Here is a 22,221-nt window from a genome sequence, read left to right as displayed (position 1 = left end):
GAATAACTACCTGTATTATTGATGTTTAATTGGCAATGGGTGGAGATTCTGTGTAATCTTAGTTTATTGGCTTATGTGCTCATTATATCTTGCCGCTAAACCCTATCAAGTTGCTTCTACTCCGCCCATCTGTTGCCTATATAATCTATGGTAATGTTTTGATTAACTAGTGTTCACCAGGTTAACCACTGAGGGACACTCCACCAGCTGTGGAGACGGTCCCCAGCAGACCAGAGGCACTGGGAGCAAAGCGACTTTTGCCCGAACGGGAGCAGAATAGTATTTCTGCAAGAAGCACTGATTTCTCACAGTAGGAAGTCAGTGCTTTTGCGGAAATTCAAGCAGCCAGTGTAGACAACTGGCAAGTTTTTCCAGAAAAGCAGCTGATTTTCTGGAAAAACTGGCCAGTCTAGACACAGCCTAAGACTGCACCAGGTCTAGCAAATTCTTGGAGTTCAGCTCAACAATGACATTTGCTTTTTTGCAGGACTCCTACATTGTTTTTAGATCAGTATTTCCTAACTTGTGTTCCATGGAACCCTGCGGTTCCGCAAAGTGAAAATAAGGGTTCCTTGAGAAATTTACATTTCAGTAAACTTTTATAATTAAATTATGTGATTTTTGTTTGTGCAATTAAACTAAATGTTGATCTCAGGACGTTTAGCATTTGTGTATTATCCTTACTTATTTGTGTTCTACTTTTTCAGCTCCATATTAGCCTTATTAAGGCTTCCACAAAACCAAAATTTTTTTTTTGAGTTTAAAAGGGTTTTGTTGTCAAATAAAATGGGGAAATATTGTTTTTTAGATCACTGAGGACAGCCAGAGTTGTCTCTTGACCTACCTCCAGTATTAAAAACTGCCCCTGGCCTTACCTACTGTCCACATGAGTCACACTATGTAACTGTTGCCTTTAAGAAAGTGATCCTTCCCGTAGGAGTTGTAAGTCTGGGAATCAGAAACTGCCTGGAGTAGCACAATGCTACAGGGCGCTGTTCTCAACATAAATGTATAGAACTGCAACATGTAAGATTGTGCTGCTGCTGGCAGCAGTTTCTACAGGAGCACTCCCTTACAATGCTGTAGCACATTCCTATAAGGTAGGAGGTTTCCACGTTACACTGGCCATGCACCTTTAATTACTAAGCACCTGGCCAAAGCCAGCAGCAGCCCTTGGACAATGGGGCGGTTCCCGTTCCGCACGCGCCAACCTCTGCTGTGGACGCGGCAGGACCAGGCTTCGCTGTAGCTACCGCGCCTGGAGCACTCAACTTCAGCCACGCGCCAGCTGCTACTCACGTGACGCTCCGCCCGGCCCCCGCCCTTTCGTTTCGCTCTTGCGCTTGACCCTACGGGGCTGCCGTCGGCGCGACCCCACCCGCCTACTCCCCCGCGTGACCGGAAGACCGAACGCACGGTGGGGGGCGCGCGCGCGGCGGGATGGAGGAGGAGGAGGTGGCGGAGCCGCCGGGCGCGTGGCTGAGTGGGGACAGCGGCAACGTGTCGCAGAGCCCCAGCAGCGCCTCGGGCATCGGCGAGGAGGGCGAACCCCCAGAGCTGCTGCTCAGCCGCGCGGCCGCCACCTACGCTGCCTACGTGCTCCCGGCCGGGCTGGACTTGTGCGCGCAGGTGAGGGCGGGGCGGGCGCGGTTTGTCCCCTGCGCAGCCCCGTAGCGGCCCGCTCGCGCTGGGCGGGCGGCGGTTGGGCCGGCTCCCAGACAGGGCGCTGGGCCGCGTGTCCAGCCGCGCGCCGGTGCAGACATGGTGGCTCCGTGTCCGCCAGGCTCGGCTCCGGCACCCGGTTTTTACTTCCAGCCGCACAGGAAGCCGTGGGGAGGGGCGCGCAGGTGAGCGAGGGGGCGGGGCAGGCACTGCGGGAAAGGGCAGCTGGGGGGGTCGCTTTATTTCTCGGGGGTGGGGGACACGTGGATTTCGGGCCCTGGGGATGTTAAATTGCGTTTAAGTAAACGGGTAACGGTTGGATATTTTTAGCAGCGGTTAAATGTTGGGGGGGGCTAGTTCCCCCCGCGCACCGGGCGCGTTACCTGGTGGGCCCAGGCTCTGTGCTTAGCCGTGTGCGCAGTTACGCTTTCACATCCCCTGTGGATGTAGACGATTAACAGGTTACCTGGTAACCCTTACCAGCCTGCTTGCCAGTTAATCTGAGAGCCTGCAGGAACAGGCCACCCCACTCTTACCCCACCCCCTCCCCCAGCCTGTGGTGGGCCTGACTGGCAGGACCCCAGCCACAGCGAGCCTGGCGGAAGCAGCTCCCTGCAGCAGAGCAGGATGCTAACACTGGTTACATGTTGACACATGGGGGAGGGAGGTGGCTCTGTGAGAGCCAGCTCCCTGCATCTACCAAGTCCCCCCCCCACCCATGCTGCTCCCTCTGATACTAGGGATGTTAAGAAGCATGTAATTTGTTAAGCATGTAGTCAACAAAAATTTGCTGACTACAAATTAATCAGTAAGGGTTAGCATTGCAAGCACTCAGTCCCAGCTCATGCCAGGTCACAGGGGCTGCTCCTCCACTGCATTAAAACTATTTTAGGAGCTGGGCAGAGAGGTACCCACTGTTGTTTGTTGCTCTTGGGACCCATTGCGACCTAGGACTGAGCTGAGGGCTCCTAAAATACTTTGAATGCAGTGCTGCAGCAGGTAGCTCCTGGGACGCAGTCTGGATTGAGCCAGGTATGGGGAGATGCATGTAGTTGATAGCATTAACCAATAAACTTTTGCTTATCATTTAACTACACTATTACATCCCTATCTGATAGAGGCAGCAGTGGGGGATGCATGTAACTGCTTAACCCTGTACGCTATCCCGTCCCTAATACTAACATATACTATGTTGACATACTTTACGCATGCATAGATTTAACATACAAGAACTTGTGACTAGTCATTTGTGGTAGATCTTGTTGATTTGAAATGGTAAAATAGTGGCAGTTTCACTAAGGTGTATTTTTAGTTGTGATCTATGTTTTCTTGTCATCATAAAATATAACATATTTTACAGATTGAAAGTTTAGACAAGAGTCTAGATGATTTGCTGACCAGGGTTGATGAATTTGTGGGGATGTTAGACATGGTACGTATTGATCTCTCTAACTTTTGTATGGGTACTGCCTATTTTGGGGGAAGGAGGGAGAAGAGAGTTAGTACTCAAAAAATTGGGTGGATGATTTTTTTTTCCTTCAGGGAAATAACCAGAATATGACTAGTGTAAAGGTCTAGGTGTGCAAACAGTTACCGTAGAATTATCCAGTTTGCATGCAGTGATGAGACGTGTGCATAAATACAGGTGTGTAACTGCTCATGTATATTTGAGCATGTAGTTCAAGTCTCCTTTATGAAAATAGTAGCCAGTACAGTGACAGCAATTCAGAGACATATTTGTTGGTCATATTTGGCCCATAATTTTAATAAAAATATTTTTTCCCATCTTAAAACTAATACAAGTTAGACCTCCCTGGTCTGACACTTTGGGGACATGAGTGGTCCCGAACCAGGGAATTTGCCAGACCAGGGAAGGTCAAGGATCCTGCCCCCAGCTACTGGGAGCTGTACTCCTGGCTGCAGGGCCATCCTGCTGCAGCCTGCTCAGCTGGGGCTACACTCTTGACCCTGGCCAGCCGGGCTCTCTGATCCAGCAATATCCATGGTCCTACCAGACTACAGAAGTTGCTGGACTAGAGTGTCCCAGATTTTAGAAGTTCAACCTGTAGAAGTATTTCTTTTAAGTTTAGTATATGGACCTTAATAAAAACCTATCTGTGCCATGCAGTGTTTGCAACCTAAATGTTACAGTATTAGGCTAGTACATGAGAACCAAAACATGAATTTCAGTGCTATTTGACCATTGGCAAAAGTGAGTTTTAAAAGCTTGGTTTAATTGAGAGAGAAGCAAATAGGAAATAGCATAAATAAAATACTGAAAAGTACATTCAATTTTATTAATTCTTCCTCTGTTCTAATAAGGTAAGTTTGCCTTGAAAAATGTGAATGAAAATTAACGTGCTGAGGCACAAAAAAGTTAGTAATTCACCTTTAATATAAGGAAAGTATTTTATATGCCTGCCCAGGAAAGAAAAATATTTTGAGGCAAGTGGAATTTTGACAGGCTAATGATCTAAGATTTGTTTTGGTAATAAATAAAAGGAAAGCTAGTTTATCACTTATTAACCTGATGTGCTTTTAATGATCAGTATTACATTGTTTTGTATTCCTGTTTGACTTCAGTCACTCTTGTTCAATGAGCATAATAAATTATTTAAGAACATAAGGGAGCTGCCCTGTGGGGTCTGACCATTGTCCACCTTGCCCAGTATCCTGTCACTAATAGTGTCCAATCCCAGAACTTTAAGGGGAGAGTACAGAACAGGACAGTTATGGAGCAATTTCTTCCTCTCCTCATAGTTTCTGGCAGTCAGAAATTGAGTTACACCCTAACCATCTTCACTAATAGCCATTATTGAATTTTTAGGGGTCTCTAACAGATGCAGAATTCAGACCATAAGATTGCATTGCATGTTTACAATACTGAAACAGACTCTCGTAGTTTTTTTGCAACTTGATTGTATGTATGTATGTATGTATGTATTTCAGATTTTTCATGATATTATTTTACTATGTTTAACAATAAAAAGATCACAGAATTGCTAACTGGATATTATCCGGTATCCCAATATAAATAATGAGGATTAGTGATCATGTATAACAAAAACATTTAAGACCTCGTTTTTCAAATTCTGGGACATGCCACTCATCCTTTACCTGCTCCCCTCCGTCCCACATTAGCAGGGGGCACAAGGCCCTGACTGGTTTAGAACTTTTTTTCTTGTTTAAGTTAGCCCATGTATGCTATTATGATTCTTCGGGTACCCAATTCCACCGTGTGTGTTCTGGGGTAATGTGGGTATGAGGATGCTGATCCCAGAGTCTTCTAGTACCCCCGTTACTATTACTCAGCACACCCAGCACTGTGCCACCATCCTGCTGCCAGCCGATTCCCACAGAAACTGCCCAGCCTTGTAAGGAAGTGGGTCTGGCCCACGAAAGCTCATCATCTAATAAACCATCTTGTTAGTCTTTAAAGTGCTACATAGTCCTGTATTTTGTTTCCGCTACACCAGACTAACACGGCTACATTTCTGTCACTGAGCATGTGGACACACATGTTCGTGCAGCATCCTCTCTTACAAGTTGTCACTCCAGGCATCTGGAATTCACACACACAGTATGTGACACACAATCTCAGCCACGCTGAACAACATGCCGTCCAGAGTCTCAAAAACAACCTGGACATTATAATCAAACCAGCTGACAAAGGTGGTGCTGTGGTCATAATGAATAAGGCCGACTATAACCAAGAGGCAACCAGACAACTCTCCAACACCACATTTTACGAACCTCTCTCCTCTGATCCTGCCTCGGAATACCAAAAGAAATTACTCTGTCTCCTTAAAAGCCTCCCTACAGCTACTCGGGAACAAATCCACACAGAAACACCTTCTGACCCCCGACCAGGATTGTTCTATCTGCTTCCCAAGATCCATAAACCTGGACACCCCAGACGCCCCATTATCTCTGGTATTGGCACACTCACTACTGGTCTATCCAGCTATGTAGACTCTCTCCTCAAACCCTACGCAACCAACACCCCCAGCTATCTCCGAGACACTACTGACTTCCCAAGGAAACTACAAAACATCGATAACCTCCCCAATAACACCATCCTTGCCACCATGGATGTAGAAGCACTATACACCAACATCCCACATGAAGACGGATTACAAGCTATTAGAAGCACTATCCCAGAGGACACCACTTCCAACCTGATAGCAGACCTATGTAACTTTGTTCTCACCCACAATTATTTCCAGTTTGAGAACAACTTATACCTCCAGATCAGTGGCACAGCCATGGGTACATGCATGGCCCCACAATATGCTAATATCTTTATGGCTGACCTAGAACGACGTTTCCTCAACTCCCGTCCCCTTTTACCCCTTCTCTACTTATGCTACATCGATGACATCTTTATGATCTGGACGCATGGCCAAGAAACACTGGAGACATTCCACAGAGATTTCAACAACCTACACCCCACCATTAACCTCAGCCTGGACCATTCCACACGAGAGATCCATTTCCTGGACACCCCAGTACAAATCAACAATGGAAAATTAGACACCACCCTCTACAGAAAACCCACTGACTCATACAGTTACCTACATGCTTCCAGCTCCCATCCAGCACACACCATACGATCCATCGTTTATAGCCAAGCCCTTCGATACAACCGCATCTGCTCTAATCCCACTGACAGAGACCAGAAACTTCAGGATCTCTACCAAGAATTTATAAACCTCAACTACCCACCCGGAGAAATAAAAAAGCAAATTGAAAGAGCCAAACAAATACCTAGAAACCATCTACTAGAAGACAGACCCAAGAAAACCAACAATAGAACACCACTTGTCATCACCTACAGCTCCCAACTTAAACCTGTCCAACACATTATCAATAAATTACAGCCTATACTGGAACAGGACACTAAACTCCAAGAAGCTCTGGGAGACAGACCCATAGTCTCCTATAGACAACCACCTAACCTCAAGATGATTCTTACCAACAACCACAGGACATACCACACTAATACCAACCCTGGTACTTTCCCTTGCAACCAACCCCGCTGCCAGCTTTGTCCACATATTCACTCTGCTAACACCATTATTAGGCCTAACCAAGTGAGTTATAAGATCAAGAATACATATTCCTGCGCCTCCAGAAATATAATCTATGCTATCATGTGCCGAAAGTGTCCGTCTGCTATGTACATTGGACAAACGTCTCAGACACTTCGCCAAAGAATCGATGCCCACAAAACAGACATTAGACAGGATCACAAAGAAAAAAACAGTTGCTTGCCATTTCAACCAGAAAGGACACTGTCTCAATGACCTACTCACCTGCATCCTACTTCAGAAGACATTCAAATCTGCACTTGAAAGGGAATCCTCTGAACTGGCATTCATGCTAAAATTCGACACTCTCCGCAGGGGGCTGAACAAAGACCCCAGCTATCTTACCCATTACAAAGATAGCTTCCCCAATTATCACCTCTAATACTATTAACTCAGACATCTAACCTTCCCCACCTCTAATATCATTAACTCACAGGCATTCACCTTCCTTCCCCCCCTCCCCCCCCGCATCCCCCTTCTGTTCTGAAATGTGATTTGTCCTTTTCATGTGTGTTCATTTTTTTAATTGTATCCTTTGGTATATATGGCTGTGACTATTTTCTTCCACTATTTGATCTGAGGAAGTGGGTCTGGCCCACGAAACCTCATCATCTAATAAACCATCTTGTTAGTCTTTAAAGTGCTACATAGTCCTGTATTTTGTTTCTCACACACAGTATGTGAGCCTCCTCCCTGGATATGGGGATTCCAGCTGCAAACTCAACACACGCTTTCCCTGTGTTGAAGGAGGTTCACATGGGACATGAATCTCTCAAGGTGTAAACCTCTGGTATAAGACAACTTCAGAATTGCATCCTTTACTTGGAACCAAATGCCTAAAAAAGAGAGCCAGAGACAGTGAGTAAAAGCAGCTTGCTTGTCTTGGACAGAAATAATATTTAAAGATGTCCCCTAACTACCCTTGGTATTGCACCACAGAAGAGACCCATCAGATCCCATAGCACCTTCTTCTGATTAAAAAGTACCTTACAAGTGATGTAGCTTCATATGCCCACTGTGAGGAAGGTGTTTTCTACATTTTGGTATTGCTCTTGTAATATCATTGACAGAGCAAAACTGCACACCTCACATATTTTTTGTGTCTCTATACTTCTCCAAGAAAAGCTAACTTCAATAAGATGTTGCTGCAGGTTGGCATATTCAGTTGTTTGAGAAAACTGTTTGGTTGTTGAGCTTAAGGGAAAGAAAAAAGAAGCAAGTCAGAGGAGAGACCGAAAAGATAAAAAGCTTCCTAGCAGAAATAGCACCTCATATTAATAAAATAGGTTGTCCTCTATCTGAATGGCAGGAATCATATTACAGTCATGGATACCTTAGGAAAAGCTTGAAATGTGTTCAGTGTAACTACGATAAAAATTGCACTTGAATCTCATGCTCTTGAGATTCAAAATCACAGAGACACTATGGTGGTGTGTTAACTTTTCAGCATCCCCATTTTTTGATCTATCAAATAGGTTTAATGTTAACACTTTAAACACTTTCTAAAGTGTTTTGTCATTTTTGAATGAAAAGTGTTGAAAGTGCACAACTTTATTGCACTTTGGCTTCTATTTTTCATCATTGGCAGAGACCTGTGCTATTTGGAAATACTTATGAGACCAACAAATGCTTGCATGTGTTAACACAGACAATACCTGTATTGATTTGTTTACAACCGTCAAGATTCAGTGGCTTTAACTAGATGTCACTAACTTCAGTATTAGAATATATCAAAGTTATTGTGCAGACATAGTCATTATAGTATACACTTAATTTTATGTAATTTGTTTGGATTGTTTTTAGATTCGAAGTGAGACTTCTCAAGTAGTCAATGAAAGTGTACCTCAAGTTCATACAAAAGCTACAGAAATGAGACAGATATATAGAAAGATTGACAAATTAGAGGTATGTATGTTGATGTCATTTATTTATATTCCTTTTCTCAAGGGGATGTTGCAAACTGCATATTTTAAGTCAGAGTTGCAGACTTTTTATATGCTTCAAAAAGTTTCTCATGCTGAATTTAGCAAGCCTGTTATTTTTTTGCCTTTTTGTTTACACCTGTAAGCCAGTGTTTTCCATACAAGGTATCAACTAGTAATGTGGGAGCTGAGCATTACATTATTAATTGGCTGAATGTGCCAGTCACTAATGCTTAACTGTTCCTGTTGATTAGATGCTGGAATTCTATAGGAAGCACATACTTAAATTCAAAATTTGTTTGAATTTAAGTGTGTGTGTGTGTGTGTGTGTCAACACGTTCAATAAGCCAGCGTTGATATAAACCGAACAAAAACCAATTCATTTCTTTAAATCAGTGCACTAGTCATCTGTATGTTTTATCACAGTAGTGTTCCAATATGGTACATGTGAGAATTGTACATGCATTTTGTACAGTATTATAACTTACTTAGTTTTTATCTGAGAGAATGAGAAATGTTGTTGACTAACTATTAAAGGTAATTAACATCCACATCTTAATACAGGTTTAATGTGGGGAATTAATAGATTTTTTTGGTGTGTGTGATTTCCTGAAACTGCCAGGTTTCTTGAACTGAGTATCTTCATTTATGTTCATGCTCACTATTTGGAGCAAGGCAGATTTTTCAACTCAATAATACCACTTATAATTTTTGATAGTATCTTTCATACAGAGTTTCTCATGGAACAATTCAGAGTTAAACAGTGGAATACAATGAAAATTGAGTTCCAGGCTAACATTTGCAAAAGCACCTACATAACATAGGTTAAAATCCTATTTTCTAAAGTGATTTAGGCACTTAGGTGCCTAAAATTCAGTGACAATCAACGGTATGGAATCACTTAAGGTGCTTTTGAAAATGTTACCCCACTTAGGCGATGAAGAATATTAACTATTAAGATTTGAAATAGTGATACAGGAACAGTTTCAGCTACTGGGAGCTGTGGATTAGAAGACTCTTATGCCATCATTGTGGAAGGACAGGAGTTCATTGAGTGATCAGTGCAGAGGAAGAGAGGCTAGGATTGTGAAGACAGCAGAAAGAAGTCATTGGATTTGTGTTAAAACCTGGAAAGACAATTCTAAAATGAATGGGGAGTTAGTGGGTTATATATGCGTTTGTTTCAGAATGTCTTTGACTTGATTCACTGTTAGCATATTGATCTAAAATCCAACATGGGAATAACATGAGGAAACAGAATGCTACAGCCACAGTTTGGTGCACTTGTTGCCCTGAAACCATACACAATTACTAATTTCCTAGTGGGTGTTCAGCAGTGGGACAACAATGAATCTCTCAATCTGTTTGTCCATATGTGTCAAATTGACAGCAAAGATTTTTGCCCTCTCTTCTGCTTTTAAACCTGCAAACTTTGCTTTGTAAAACAAGCCCATGCCCCGTACAAATGAAGAGGGATGTAAAATTCCTTTTAAAAAAAGTTAACCATTTAAATATTACGGTTAACCATGATTCCACAGGTGACTGTTCCAGCCTGGCCCGGCTGTCAGTTAACTGGTTACCTGGTAAGAATCACCTTTAGGAAGTGGTTAACTGGTTAATTAGTTAATTCTTTACATCCTTACAAGTGAATGCCACAGCATGGTGATTGAGAGGCAAAATGGACCAGACTAGTGTTAGCAGAATTAAACTGATAGGATGTGTATGGGAAGTTAACCAGACATGCACTTTTTACAAGGATGGCTAATAATCACTTATTTTTAAAAATTGAATTTTATTTTAATAGAATTTTTGTTTGTTAAATTATAATGAGCATAGCTCTTTAAAAATAGACGTGTTTAAAATCTGTCACTAAATATGTGAAAGCCTAAACTTTCTTGTCCACATCTGAGCGCCACAGAAACTTGTTGGCATAGAAGCAATTTCAGAGCAAGTGCTATGCAAAACAATTAAAGTACGATAACAGTTTGTGTATTGCTACTTCCCAAGAGAAAGTTTTGTTTTACGTAAACAAGCGTTTTACCACTTTCAGTTAAATAAAGCTGTACACTTGTCTCACTGCATTAAATCAGCCTGCTGAATGCAAGTACTTTTATAGTCTCTTTTAAAAAAAACTGGTCCGTCTTATTCTACCCAACTTCCAAATTATCAGGTTCCACATGTAGAAGGTTGCACAAGTGGGTCATTTGTGGCACAAATTTAACAATGGAGATGACACAAAAATACTATTTTATGCTCTTTTGGGGTTGTTACCTGCAATTATATTTTAGTTTCCACCTAATCTGAACCTCTTCAGACATCTTGTTGGGAAATGCTCTTACAAAATGATGAATAAAGGTTTGGTTTTGTTTCCAACTAGGCCTTTGTAAAAATGGTTGGAAATAATGTGGCTGTACTGGAGGAGCAGGTCACAAAAGCAGAAACAGACCTTGGAACTTTTCCAAACACCTTTAAAAAATTTTTACATACTATCAGTGTACCACCTTTTCTTAACGTAAGTATGTGTCTGTCAAGGTTTGAATGAGGCTTTGAATGAAGTATGTGTCTGGTAACTTTGAATGAGGCTACAGTGAAGTTCTGGAATGGTCTTCCAAAGAGAATAATGGGAGCAAAAACACCAATTAGTTTCAAGACTGAGCTTGATGAGTTTATGGAGAGTGTGGCATGAGAAGAGTGCCTACAGTGTTACATGGCCCATTCTTGATTGCTATTGACAGAACAGAAAGCAATGGTCTCAGGTTTCAGTGGGGGACGTCTAAGTTGCATATTAGAAAAACTACTTCACTGGGAGGGAGGTGAAGGACTATGCATGGCTAGAAAGCTACACAATAGAAAACTATTGTGTCTCACACATGGCTGAGGGTTGAGGTCAGAAAACCTGTTCCCTTCTATGACACTAACTGTGCAGCCTTGGGCAAGTTATGTATTTAACCTCCCAGTGCCTCATTTGCGTTGTTTATAAAATGGAAGTGATAATGTATTTTGCAGTTTTGAAAAGAAAAAATATTTCAGGACAGGGCTTATTTTTCTAAGCCATTTAGCAATTTTTCTTTTTGTATTGTAGTAGCACCTAGAACCGCCAGGTATGGACAAGGATCCCATTGTTTGCTTGTTACAATAAAAATAGCTTTTATATAATATTACGGTTACAATTTTTTATTCATAGCTATGACAAGGCTGCTCTACTGTGTAAAAAAGGCACTGGAGTGCTAGACTATCTGTGGCTATCAATTTTTCACAGTTTATTGGTTAAAGAGATTATTATATAATTTTATTCGAACAGTAGGATCTGAAAGTCAGGTTGTGTTCTAGATTGAACTTTATGCATTAGCTGAACATTTATTACTCTAGTAATAAACTCTGTAGTTGAAAATTAATTAATTTTTGTTGATGTACAAACTGAACTAGAATCCAAATCTCTCCACTGTAGAAGTGCAGGCCAAATATAGAGATGCGTTTAGACCAAATCTTTTAAGAACGAAGATGCCATTTTTACTGAGCCCTTTTCTGAACATAGTTTCTTTCATGCATGGGTTCTTCAACAGACTATTCACGTGCATAAATTTAAGCAACTACTTACATGTTTGCAGGATTGCAGCAATAAACAATAATTCATAGGCTATAGCAAACATTAATTATCCTAAGACTTGCATCATAGCTTTTTTTCACCTGCTGTCAACTTTCTGAAAATCTTTCATTTTTGACTGAACTTCTTTGGCTGCAATTATTTTCATTTTCCAGGCTTTATTTATTTGTTTGTTTTTTTACCAAATCCCTCATATGAAGGAAGTTTTGGTTGTTAAATGATGTATTCAGTGGCAATATTAGATGTTGTGTAACTGGATGAAATCTTAGAAGTTACATGACTATTCGATAGACCCTGGGGGCAGTTCTGGCAACCAATGTGCTCCCAGACCCCCTCCCCCCCTCAAAGACAGGGGCTGCTGCCAACCCACACTACTGCCTCTGTATACAATTATTGGTTAATTGTGTGTTCATCGACAGGCTGACATCCCTAGTATTCAATCTCGTTTTAAGACTCTCAGAACTTCTGCTCCTGTTGGGACACTGGTCATACCCAGGTTGTGAGAATGTAAGTTTCCCTCACCTCCAAATGTTACTGAGGGGGCAGGCTTTTTTATACTGCTAAAATTTGAATTGCGCACTGAGCAGACTTAAGTGACTATACTTATTCACTTATCAGGACACTCAGTGTAAAAAGCAGTTTGATACTTTGCCTGCTCGTGTGTTCTTTGGACAACTTTTGTCGCCTTAATTGTGTTTTAAAAATATTTTCTCTTCCACTTTGCAGTATGGAAAAACTGATGCAACATAGTAGAAACTGCACACAGTAGAAAAAGACTCCTAGAATTTTTCAGTTATCTTACATGTTTTTACAATGCTAGATAAAAAAATCACTTATTGATGGTATCCGTTTGTTTTTTCTAAATTTAGCAAAGACTTTCTTTTAGGGATGCAAGCCATATAGCAAATTGCCATTTGTCACATTTATGTTGTGAATTGCTGATAAGCAAGTTTGTTTACAGTTTTATTAAATTTTCCTATAACCGAAGTGTCAAAGGATTGTCCTCATACTTCCCAAATGAAGTTCACTTTCTTCCTTGCTGCGGTCAGTTTCATTACTACAAAAGTGAGGAGCCTGTGAAAGCAAAGGGTAAACTAATTTAAATTTTAGACCCTAATGATTACAAAGGGTATACTAAAGTAAATTATTAAATGGCACTTTGTCAATATTCTTGTCAGATGTTTGCATTGCGATATCAATAGTTTGGATAAGTTTAAGGAAATACTGAGTTGATGGATTTATTTCAGTTACTTACGACGAAATTATTTAGGTTGCCCAGCCCAGCTTTTTAAAAAGACAAAACAGACTTTTACAAGTTACCAAAACATGCAGAAATAAAATATTTTTCTATATTTTAGGAAAGTTTGAGTATACAGAGAGCATCATCAGTTTTGCCTTTTGACTTTCTTTAGCAAAAACAATTTCCTATGATTCATTTAAAAATGTTTTTTAAAAAGTTAGTATTTAAAAATTCGTATTTATGTACATTACTGGCTTTTTTTATTTTTAACAGTGTCATTATTTAACAGATCCATATCTGTGCATGAGTGTGCAAACTGAAAAATCATTAGATTTTTTTTTTTATATATTGTATGTTCTTTTAAAAAAAAATCAGCAATTTAATCTAACCTTTGGGAGTTATAAATCATGAAGCCACATGAGTAGGCTTGGAAGGCTTTGATTTATATCAGTAAATGTCAGTAAACATTGGTTTCAGTGTATACACACACTGAAAAAAGATTTAAATCTACGGCCATTAGGGATGTAATAGAATAACTGATAAGCTTGGGTTTATTGGTTATTGTTAACAGTTATACGCAGGCTCTCGCCCCCACTCCTAAGGAGCCATCTGCCACCCTGCACTGTGGCTGCCTCTGCAGTATAAAGTTTATACTGCAGAGCCTGCAGCTAGCTCCTTGGGAATGGGGCCAGCTGGCTCTGGTTCTGGTTCTGGGGAGCCAGATGCACTATGGGCTCTGCAGTATAAGCTTTCTATTGCAGAGCCTGCAGCATAGCATGTAAATTCTGAGATTTTCAGTGATTACACAGTTACCTAAATAACCACTTCTTGACATCCCTAATGACCATCTAAATTTAGGCAAAGTATGAAAAATATTGCATGAGAACTTAGTTTGAATTAAGAATACTTACTTTGTATATTTTGATATGTGGTGTTGACAACTTGAGTTTTAATGGTTAAAAGCTTTAACTCTTTGAATCTCAGTGTTTCCTGTCATTACATCTGTTATCCCCTTTTGCAACTGAAAATTTGTAAAAATGAAAATAAATTCTTAAACTCCATAATTTCACACAAGTGTGAATATAAATAGATATTTTTAACATTCTTCAAAGTAAACATTGGCATTTTCATCATAATTATATACAAAAATAAAAATCATATTCTGTACCTATGTATGAATTAGCTTGATTCTGAGGTGGGTCTCCATCTGTCATATGATTTCTGCCCTAAAGGAAGTAAAAAATGTCAGTTAACAGTAATGTCTCCTCACCATCCTACATACATATAACATTTGTTACATCATTTCATTACAGTTCATATTTTTAAAAAATATTTAATAGACTACTTTTAAGTTGCAGTGTTGCTCTAGTCCAGTGTTTCTGAAAGCATTCAGCGAAATCATTTTCAAACACATTAACTGGCTGCCCCAGTTTGTTTATTTACTCGCGGCTCCCATTGGCTCGGTTTCATCCTTTGTAGCCAAGGTGAGCCAGACCACCGCTTCTCATGACTCCCTGTGGCTGCAAAGGACAAAATGGAGCTGTGAGGCTCCATGGCTGCGGCACCAGTAAATAAATGAACTGGGGCTGCCAGTTAATGTGTTTCTGAAAGTGATTTTGCTGAACGCTTTCAGAAACACTGTTCTAGTCTATTAATGTCAGGTTATTTCTTCTTTTCTTTAATTATGTACTTTGTCATCTGAAGAAGTGGGTTGTACTCACGAAAGCTCATGATACCAGCTACATGTTTTGTTAGTCTTTAAGGTGCTGCTAGGCTATTTGTTGTTCTTTAAATTTTTCTACTTACAGACTAACTTGGTTATCCCTCTGAAGCTTTTGATAATAAAGTTTCACATAGTTGATCAAGAAGTTAGAGGCAATATTTTTGGGATATAAAATAACCAAATATCTCATTTCATTTTATTATAGTAACTTCATTAACAAAAAACAATCTGTGTGTGTCTGTCTCTCCTCGTCCAGACACAGACTATAGAAACAATGTAAAGAAAAGGCAATTTTTGTAAGAACTGTGCAGCTTGTACAAAGAAATTCTTGTCAGTTACGAAGAGACAAAAGGCTTGAGGTTAATGTTTTGTGCAAATATAGCTCATTACATAACTGAACTAAAAAAGTGGTAAAGCAAAGGCAAAAATCAAATAAAATGTTTCTTAATCACAGAAATCATCTTCCTCAAGGCAACACCAGACCCTGTATGAGCCTCCACCCCTTTTCAAGACTGAAGACTACTTTCCCTGTCTCAGTGAGCCATCTTATTCATGATTTTGCTTTTGGTTGACATGTATCATCCAGAAGAAAGAATGGCAAATGAATGAAAGTAATGCTAGCATCCAAGTTGCTGCCTTTCTATGCATATCAGTGGCAGATTGCCATCCTGACTGTGTGCCACCATTGTCTATAAGCTGTTTCAGTTATTTTTTATGTATTATATATGATTACAAAAGTCTTTCTAAAACAAGGCTTATAAACTCCTTAAACACACTCTAGTAGGAAAATAGATAAATAGGAGAAATGTCTTTTTTTGTACTTTAATTTCTGTGCTGCTGCCAGTGTTAACATACCACAAGTAGCACCTGTGGTGACTGATATGAAAGAAGGACAAAGTTCTATACATTGTCTCCTAGGAATGGCTCAGGTCCTGTTCTTCAACATCTGGGAGAGAAATGTACTAGACTGAAAATATGTTGGAATACTCTGAACTGCTATCTCCACCAGACTCTGAGAACAGCAGTGTGATGACTTCTATAATGTCAAGGATAAAAATATAAACTTGGAAGTTCTATTTGATACATGTATACAACCTTGACTTTTGTAAATAATGCCAAAATTATATATGTACGATTACCAAAGCTCTTGTAATTAAAAGGATGTAATTAAAGTTGAAGTAGTTTATTTGTATGGATGTTTCTAAGTGGTTATGGTTTGTGATCATATGAGCTTAAAATTGCCTATGGGGTGCATGTTTCTATGAATTTTCCAGTATTAAGGCATTGAGCAAAGATCACATTGAATCTCAAAAGTTAAGCTCCAGCGAGGAGAAATCCAAGACCCACATAAGTGGTATGATAGATGCGGTGCCTGTCTTTGAGCTGATAATGCCCCAGTCTCATTGGGGGGCCTCTTTCAGAGATAGTAGAACCACATGGCTGGGGAAAAGGGCGGTTCTGGTGTGGAAGGTGGATTGTATACATTGGATTTGTATTCCATATTCATACTTAATTGCCTTTCAGATCAAATTTTCAAATAGGATTTTTTTTCTAGCTGTTATCCTTGAAACTCTCCCCAACAACTGAAGAGTCAAGCCGTGTTCCTTCTTCCTTGTGCATAATCTCCAGAAAGAATATTTAGATCAAAAGTCACATATAGATGCATTTCTGCAACTCCAGTGAAGCTAATGGAGCCTTTCCATGTAGTCTGCTGTGAAGGGAAAGTGTTAGCTGTACATCTACAGAAGGAAAGGGATAACTGTGCCTAATTCTTTTTGCTAGTCTTACCAAGTCTTTGTGCTTTAGGGAATGCCAGAATCATAGATGCACCACCTGGGTTCTCTATCACCTACTTCACGTGGCAAGAACACAACCTACATATAGGAAGACATAGCTTTGTTTGCTGTGTTGGTGGTTTACATAAATTATATAGTTTAGCATCAATCCTTCAATCTGGTCATGCTGTTGTTCCAACTACCCACTTACAGGTATATTCACTCCCAGAATAACTAATAGATCTGTTGTTAGGGCATTCAGCTAGGAAGTGGACCCAGATATAGATCCCTGCTCTACCTAGTTTGGAGTGAGGACTCAAAACACAGATCTCCCAAGTCCCAGGAGCGTGCCCGAACCATCAGGTTACGGGGTATTCCAGGGTTGGTCTCAAGATCTCCTGTTGAAACTTCCACTTTATATAAACAGTAAACTAATTGCACAAGGGTGCTTGAGCCAGTGGTTAGGACCCTCATGTGGACAACCCAAGTTTGACTTCCTGCACCAGTGCATATTTAATGTTTTTGAGTGACCGCATATGCCCATTACTCTTAAGCATGTGTATGCCTAGTGCAACAGTGCTGGAGTTTTCCCTGGCAGTACCTGTAGAGGTGACCATGCCTGCACCCTTTCTGCTCTTGTGCCTCAAATTAAGGAAAGGGCAGAGCCAACCTACACACCTTTCAATTCTTCTTACCATCAGTGGTCAGAGCATACTGTGCTTCATCTTATTGCTCCTATGTGTCTTTATAGCAAGTTATTAGCCTAGTTTGTAATTAGTGGTACTGGTTTTGGTCCCATGGGAGTCCTTTCTTTTAACATTGTCAATAATAGGCTTGGGACTCTGCCCACTACCAGGGGAGCTTTTGCCAAAGTCCACTGGCTTCAAGCCCATTGGATGTTATTGGCCTATATCCATGACTGAGCCTCCCTCTCGTATTGATCAACATACAGGGACAGGCAGTTGGTGCATGGATAGTTTTTAATAGGGGGGAGCTGCTGAAAGCCACTGAACAAACCTACACTGCATGTGATGAAACTTCAAGCCAGGGAGTGCTGTCATGCCCCCAGCATTCCTAATTCCAGCACCTATTGGAGCAGCTGTCTGATTTGTTGGGACTTACACAAAGAGAATAGCATTAGCTACATCCGCATACTTGGCTGCTCTCTGCCCACCGGAGACACTGGTTCAGGTGGCTTGAGGTTGTTTATCTGCTGCTCTTTCCAGGAGATTGCACAGGCTTTACTGGCAGGCACAGGCTGGAGGTGATTCCCCTCAGTCGCAAAGAAGTATAAGCGCTCGGAACATGTTTAGACTCCAAACCCTAAGAAAGGTTTCAGCTTCCTCAAGTCAACAGCATATGAGGGAAGTGTTGCTATGGTGGCCAACTGCAGACCAGCAAGGTGGCCTTCATTTATCACATTTGCTAACCTTTACCCTCTTGTTACCACATGACAATAAGATATTAATGTGAGCAAGCAGTCCTGCATGCCTAGTTTAAATGCAACTCCTAATCCCACATCCATAAAAAATAGCTTGGGCATCACCTAAGGTTAACAGACACATGCAAGCAGGCAAAAACATGACTGTTTAAGGAGGAGTACTGCAGAAAGGAATCTGGGGGAGTCATAGTGGACCACAAACTAAATATGAGTCAACAATGTGACACTTGCAAAAGAAAAAAATTGTAGCAAGGGAGGTTTAGGTTGGACAGCATGAAAAACTTTGTCAGGGTGGTTGAGCATGGAAATAAATTGCCTACGGAGGTTGTGGAATCTCCATCATTGGAGATTTTTAAGAGCTGGTTAGATGAACACCTACCTGGTGCTTGATCCTTCCATGAGTGCAGGGGATGGCCTTAATGACCTCTTGAGGTTCCTTCCAGTTCTATGCTTTTCATAACTGTTTTTCAAGATGTATTGCATATATCCATTACACACCCCACAGACCTGTCCTTACACACCCCAGTCCCAACACAGTGGAATGGGTCAGCTAAGATTCCAGTAGAAAGGAACTAGAGAGAGAGAGAGTGTGTGTGTGTACTGCTCTTTATACACTGTTTGGTATTCAAGGGTCATAAGGCACTGGTGTTACCCCCTATGGGTGTTAAGGCAACCATTTGGAATTGGGGTATCTAGTAGCATGGACCTACACATTTCAAAGACCAATTACAGAAAGTAATAGTTTATTTATGCAATGTGGACAAGGTCCCACAGGAGTGATTGTAGCAGTTTGGTGGACAGGGTCAAGGAACCATGAAGAAAGGTGACAACCTGGGAACCAGTTCCTACTCCAGAGCTGCAATTTGAAAACGGATCTCCCTCATCCTTGGTGAGTGTTCTTCCCACTAGGCCCTTGGCAGTAATGAGATTGGGTTTTAAAGGGGGGGGGGTGATTTTTCTCAGTAGGTGGTCTGTCTTACGCACCTAGAGGGTTCACAGCTGAGAATCCTGAGCCACGATGAATGCTTCCCTCCATACCATCCATGACAATTCCTGGTCACATGGCACCTGATTTGGGGATCTTGGCCTAACACCAGTCCTTTTCACTACTAGCTAGCTTAGACAGCTTACTGAGGGCATGCTGGATTCCGTGGATCCCTGTTAAGCAGCCAGTTTGCCCCTTGCATTGTTGGTGGTGCATAGGCCCCTAGTTCAGGTGTCGACTACTTACCAAGTCACGTAGGGAGCCTGTGTGAAGCTAGTTTCCAGCATCACCAATCTACATGGCTGTGTCTAGACTGGCCAGTTTTTCCAGCAAATCAGCCGCTTTTCCGGAAAAACTTGCCAGCTGTCTACACTGGCCGCTTGAATTTCCACAAAAAGCACTGACTTCCTACTGTAAGAAATCAGTGCTTCTTGCAGAAATAGTATTCTGCTCCCGTTCAGGCAAAAGTCCCTTTTGTGCAAAAGGGCCAGTGTAGACAGCTCAGCTCTGATTTGTTTTCCGCAAAAAAGCCACGATCGCGAAAATGGCAATCGGGGCTTTTTTGCACAAAAGCGCATCTAGATTGGCACAGACGCTTTTCCGCAAAAAGTGCTTTTGCGGAAAAACGTCCGTGCCAATCTAGACGCTCTGTTCCGAAAATGCTTTCAACGGAAAACTTCTCCATTAAAAATATTTCCGGAAAATCATGCCAATCTAGATGCAGCCCATGTCTATATGAGAGAGTACACAGTTCCCATTTACCTACTAGAAATCAGAAGGCAATGGTAAGCTGCACTGATGATGCCTCATAGACCAAACGCTTCTGTGACAACTAGTGCCCCAAATACCTTAAGCAGAGAATGAGACACGGAGGAGGGTCAAGCTTCAAAGAATAAGTAGTTGAAGCAACTGATTACATACCATGCTATTGTACTAAAATAGTATACCAAGTAGGGCTTTATATGCAAGCACAACATGTTCTGAACTGTAGCATCGTGTGCTATCTATACAAACCATGGTTATGCATTTGCAGGTCTATAAAACTGTTCATAACGTGTGCCCTCCCCCCCTCCTCCCTCCGGCCCAGACTGGGGTACTGGGTAAATCATGCAAGCAGGGGCTGCTTCGCCACCCACTTGAGACTGACTATAAGTTCTTACTATTGTACAACAAAACTGTTACAATGAATGGGAAGACATTGAGCCACCCCTGCTAGAATTTTCTTATGCTGCAGAACCATGAGTCACCATAGCTTGAGAGGAGAGAAGTGGGATGGGAGTGGTATGACCTGATGAACAGTCAAAAGCCTGGGTCTTTTCTGGGGCAGGTGGTATGCTTGAAAAATGTTTAGAGGCAATAGTTAACTTGTATTAAGGGTGTATTAATTTGCTAATGTAAACTGTAACGTTGCCTCTGTTTAGTTTCTGTGTAACCTCTTGTTTCCCTGGCTATTTCAGCTTTGAAGTTGATTTTTCTGTCAAGTAATTTTTATTTTTTACACCAAAGTCTGTGCTGCAAACTGTGTGGAGCATGATTGTGTTGACAACTGGGAAGAATAGGTGGGTTCATATCTTTGGAGGTGACAAACCAGAGGACAAAAGTCAGAGTGGAGGGTAGTTAAAAACTCAAGGAGCACATACTTGGAGACACTCAGGAATGGAAGAGTTGCTGCAAGTAACTAGTGTGAAGGGTATGATCCACAGCTGAACAGCATAAAGGCCCCGCAGTTTAGAGGGCTGGTTGTGACAGAACCCATTACAGGTGTGGGGACCATCCAGACCAAACTTTGCAAAGTGTTGATCAGAAGTCATGAAGTTACAAATGTTTGAAAATTGTATGGTCACATAAAAATATTTTACTGGGTGGTTGGGTGTTTTAACTTCCATACCCTGCAGAAGCATTTGTTCAGCATGCACATTTTTAATCCTAATTAAAGGTTGCTGGCTGGTGCTACTTAAATTGGTTCATAAAAACTTTGCTAAGAAAGGAAGCAGGTTTTGCAGTGAACATTTGTCTTTCATTACCACTACTTACCTCCCTTGGAGGGGATTAACACTCTAGAAAATAAACTGTCAACTACATTATGAAAACTTGGCACAGGTTTTTAAAAAGGACAGGAGATACAAAAGTTAAAGTTCCCAGTGCTGCATCATTAACACTAATTTCACACACATACATTTTTATCCTTCATAATAATTTATATATAAATCAAGACATACCATATGACCAAGTTACACTACATGGATAATCTTTCATCTTGCACTTCCTAATTACCAGCTGTATTATGCTTAATGATTTCATAACACATCTTTTCACTTTAAAAATAGATACCACCAGTGCTTTTTTTATGATAGTACTTCCTGGTACGCAATACCGACACCTTCAGTCAGAGTTTACCTGGAAAGAACGAAGTGTACCGGCACCTCTGTACGCAAATGTCCCACCCGAGGTGTTTTTTTTTTTTTTGGCTCAACAACTTTTCCCCTGGAGTATCAGCACCGTTTTTTTTTTAAAACCACTGGATACCACACCAAAATATTAATCAAAGCATACTGTAAAAAATCATTATACCTCTTCAAAGTAAATAAAGTACCTTCACGCTTTGAGCAGGTCACTATTTTGTTATCCCTGAGCCTTATGATCATAAAAATTGCTTCCCTGAGCTGATAGGTAGGAGATGGCAATTTAGCTCACAGTGACTCAAAGATTTGACAGCCACGTTCTTTTCCTAAAAGGAGATGCTAAAGGTGTTAACTTGCTTAATGGTAAAACAAAAAAG

At 41.0% G+C, this 22,221-nt stretch overlaps 1 protein-coding gene and 1 long non-coding RNA gene across 4 annotated transcripts; one reads left to right on the top strand and one right to left on the bottom strand.

Annotated features, from left to right (window-relative positions):
- Positions 1 to 1,376: 1,376 nt before the first annotated feature.
- BLOC1S4 (biogenesis of lysosomal organelles complex 1 subunit 4) lies at positions 1,377 to 16,433 on the top strand. 3 transcript variants are annotated; one of them, XM_075921128.1, is made up of 6 exons: positions 1,377 to 1,629; positions 3,023 to 3,094; positions 8,556 to 8,657; positions 11,052 to 11,186; positions 12,698 to 12,785; positions 15,696 to 16,433. In XM_075921128.1, the coding sequence occupies exons 1-5, from the start codon at positions 1,441 to 1,443 to the stop codon at positions 12,779 to 12,781; spliced, it is 582 nt and encodes a 193-aa protein (XP_075777243.1). In that variant the 5' UTR covers positions 1,377 to 1,440; the 3' UTR covers positions 12,782 to 12,785; positions 15,696 to 16,433. The 3 variants fall into 3 exon arrangements, with proteins under 3 accessions (XP_075777243.1, XP_075777244.1, XP_075777242.1); XM_075921127.1 differs by lacking the exon at positions 12,698 to 12,785 and having other exon boundaries at positions 1,381 to 1,629; XM_075921129.1 differs by lacking the exons at positions 3,023 to 3,094; positions 12,698 to 12,785.
- Positions 13,126 to 14,943, bottom strand: LOC142827149 (uncharacterized). Its single transcript, XR_012901607.1, has 3 exons — positions 14,687 to 14,943; positions 14,430 to 14,539; positions 13,126 to 13,352 (listed from the first exon to the last, which is right to left on the bottom strand). It is a non-coding gene; the product is annotated as an uncharacterized LOC142827149 (long non-coding RNA).
- Positions 16,434 to 22,221: the final 5,788 nt, after the last annotated feature.

Source organism: Pelodiscus sinensis, chromosome 2, assembly GCF_049634645.1.
Source record: "Pelodiscus sinensis isolate JC-2024 chromosome 2, ASM4963464v1, whole genome shotgun sequence".
Taxonomy (NCBI): Eukaryota; Metazoa; Chordata; order Testudines; family Trionychidae; genus Pelodiscus; species Pelodiscus sinensis.
Note: the sequence above shows the minus strand (reverse complement) of the source record. Positions and strands in the feature narration are given on the sequence as shown.

Bases quoted from the DNA above. Each gene is read 5' to 3' on its own strand.
- BLOC1S4 (XM_075921127.1), top strand. From the start codon at position 1,441: ATGGAGGAGGAGGAGGTGGCGGAGCCGCCGGGCGCGTGGCTGAGTGGG. The intron at 1,630-3,022 runs GTGAGGGCGGGG...CATATTTTACAG, and splicing joins GGCTGGACTTGTGCGCGCAG to ATTGAAAGTTTAGACAAGAG. The intron at 8,658-11,051 runs GTATGTATGTTG...GTTTCCAACTAG, and splicing joins GAAAGATTGACAAATTAGAG to GCCTTTGTAAAAATGGTTGG.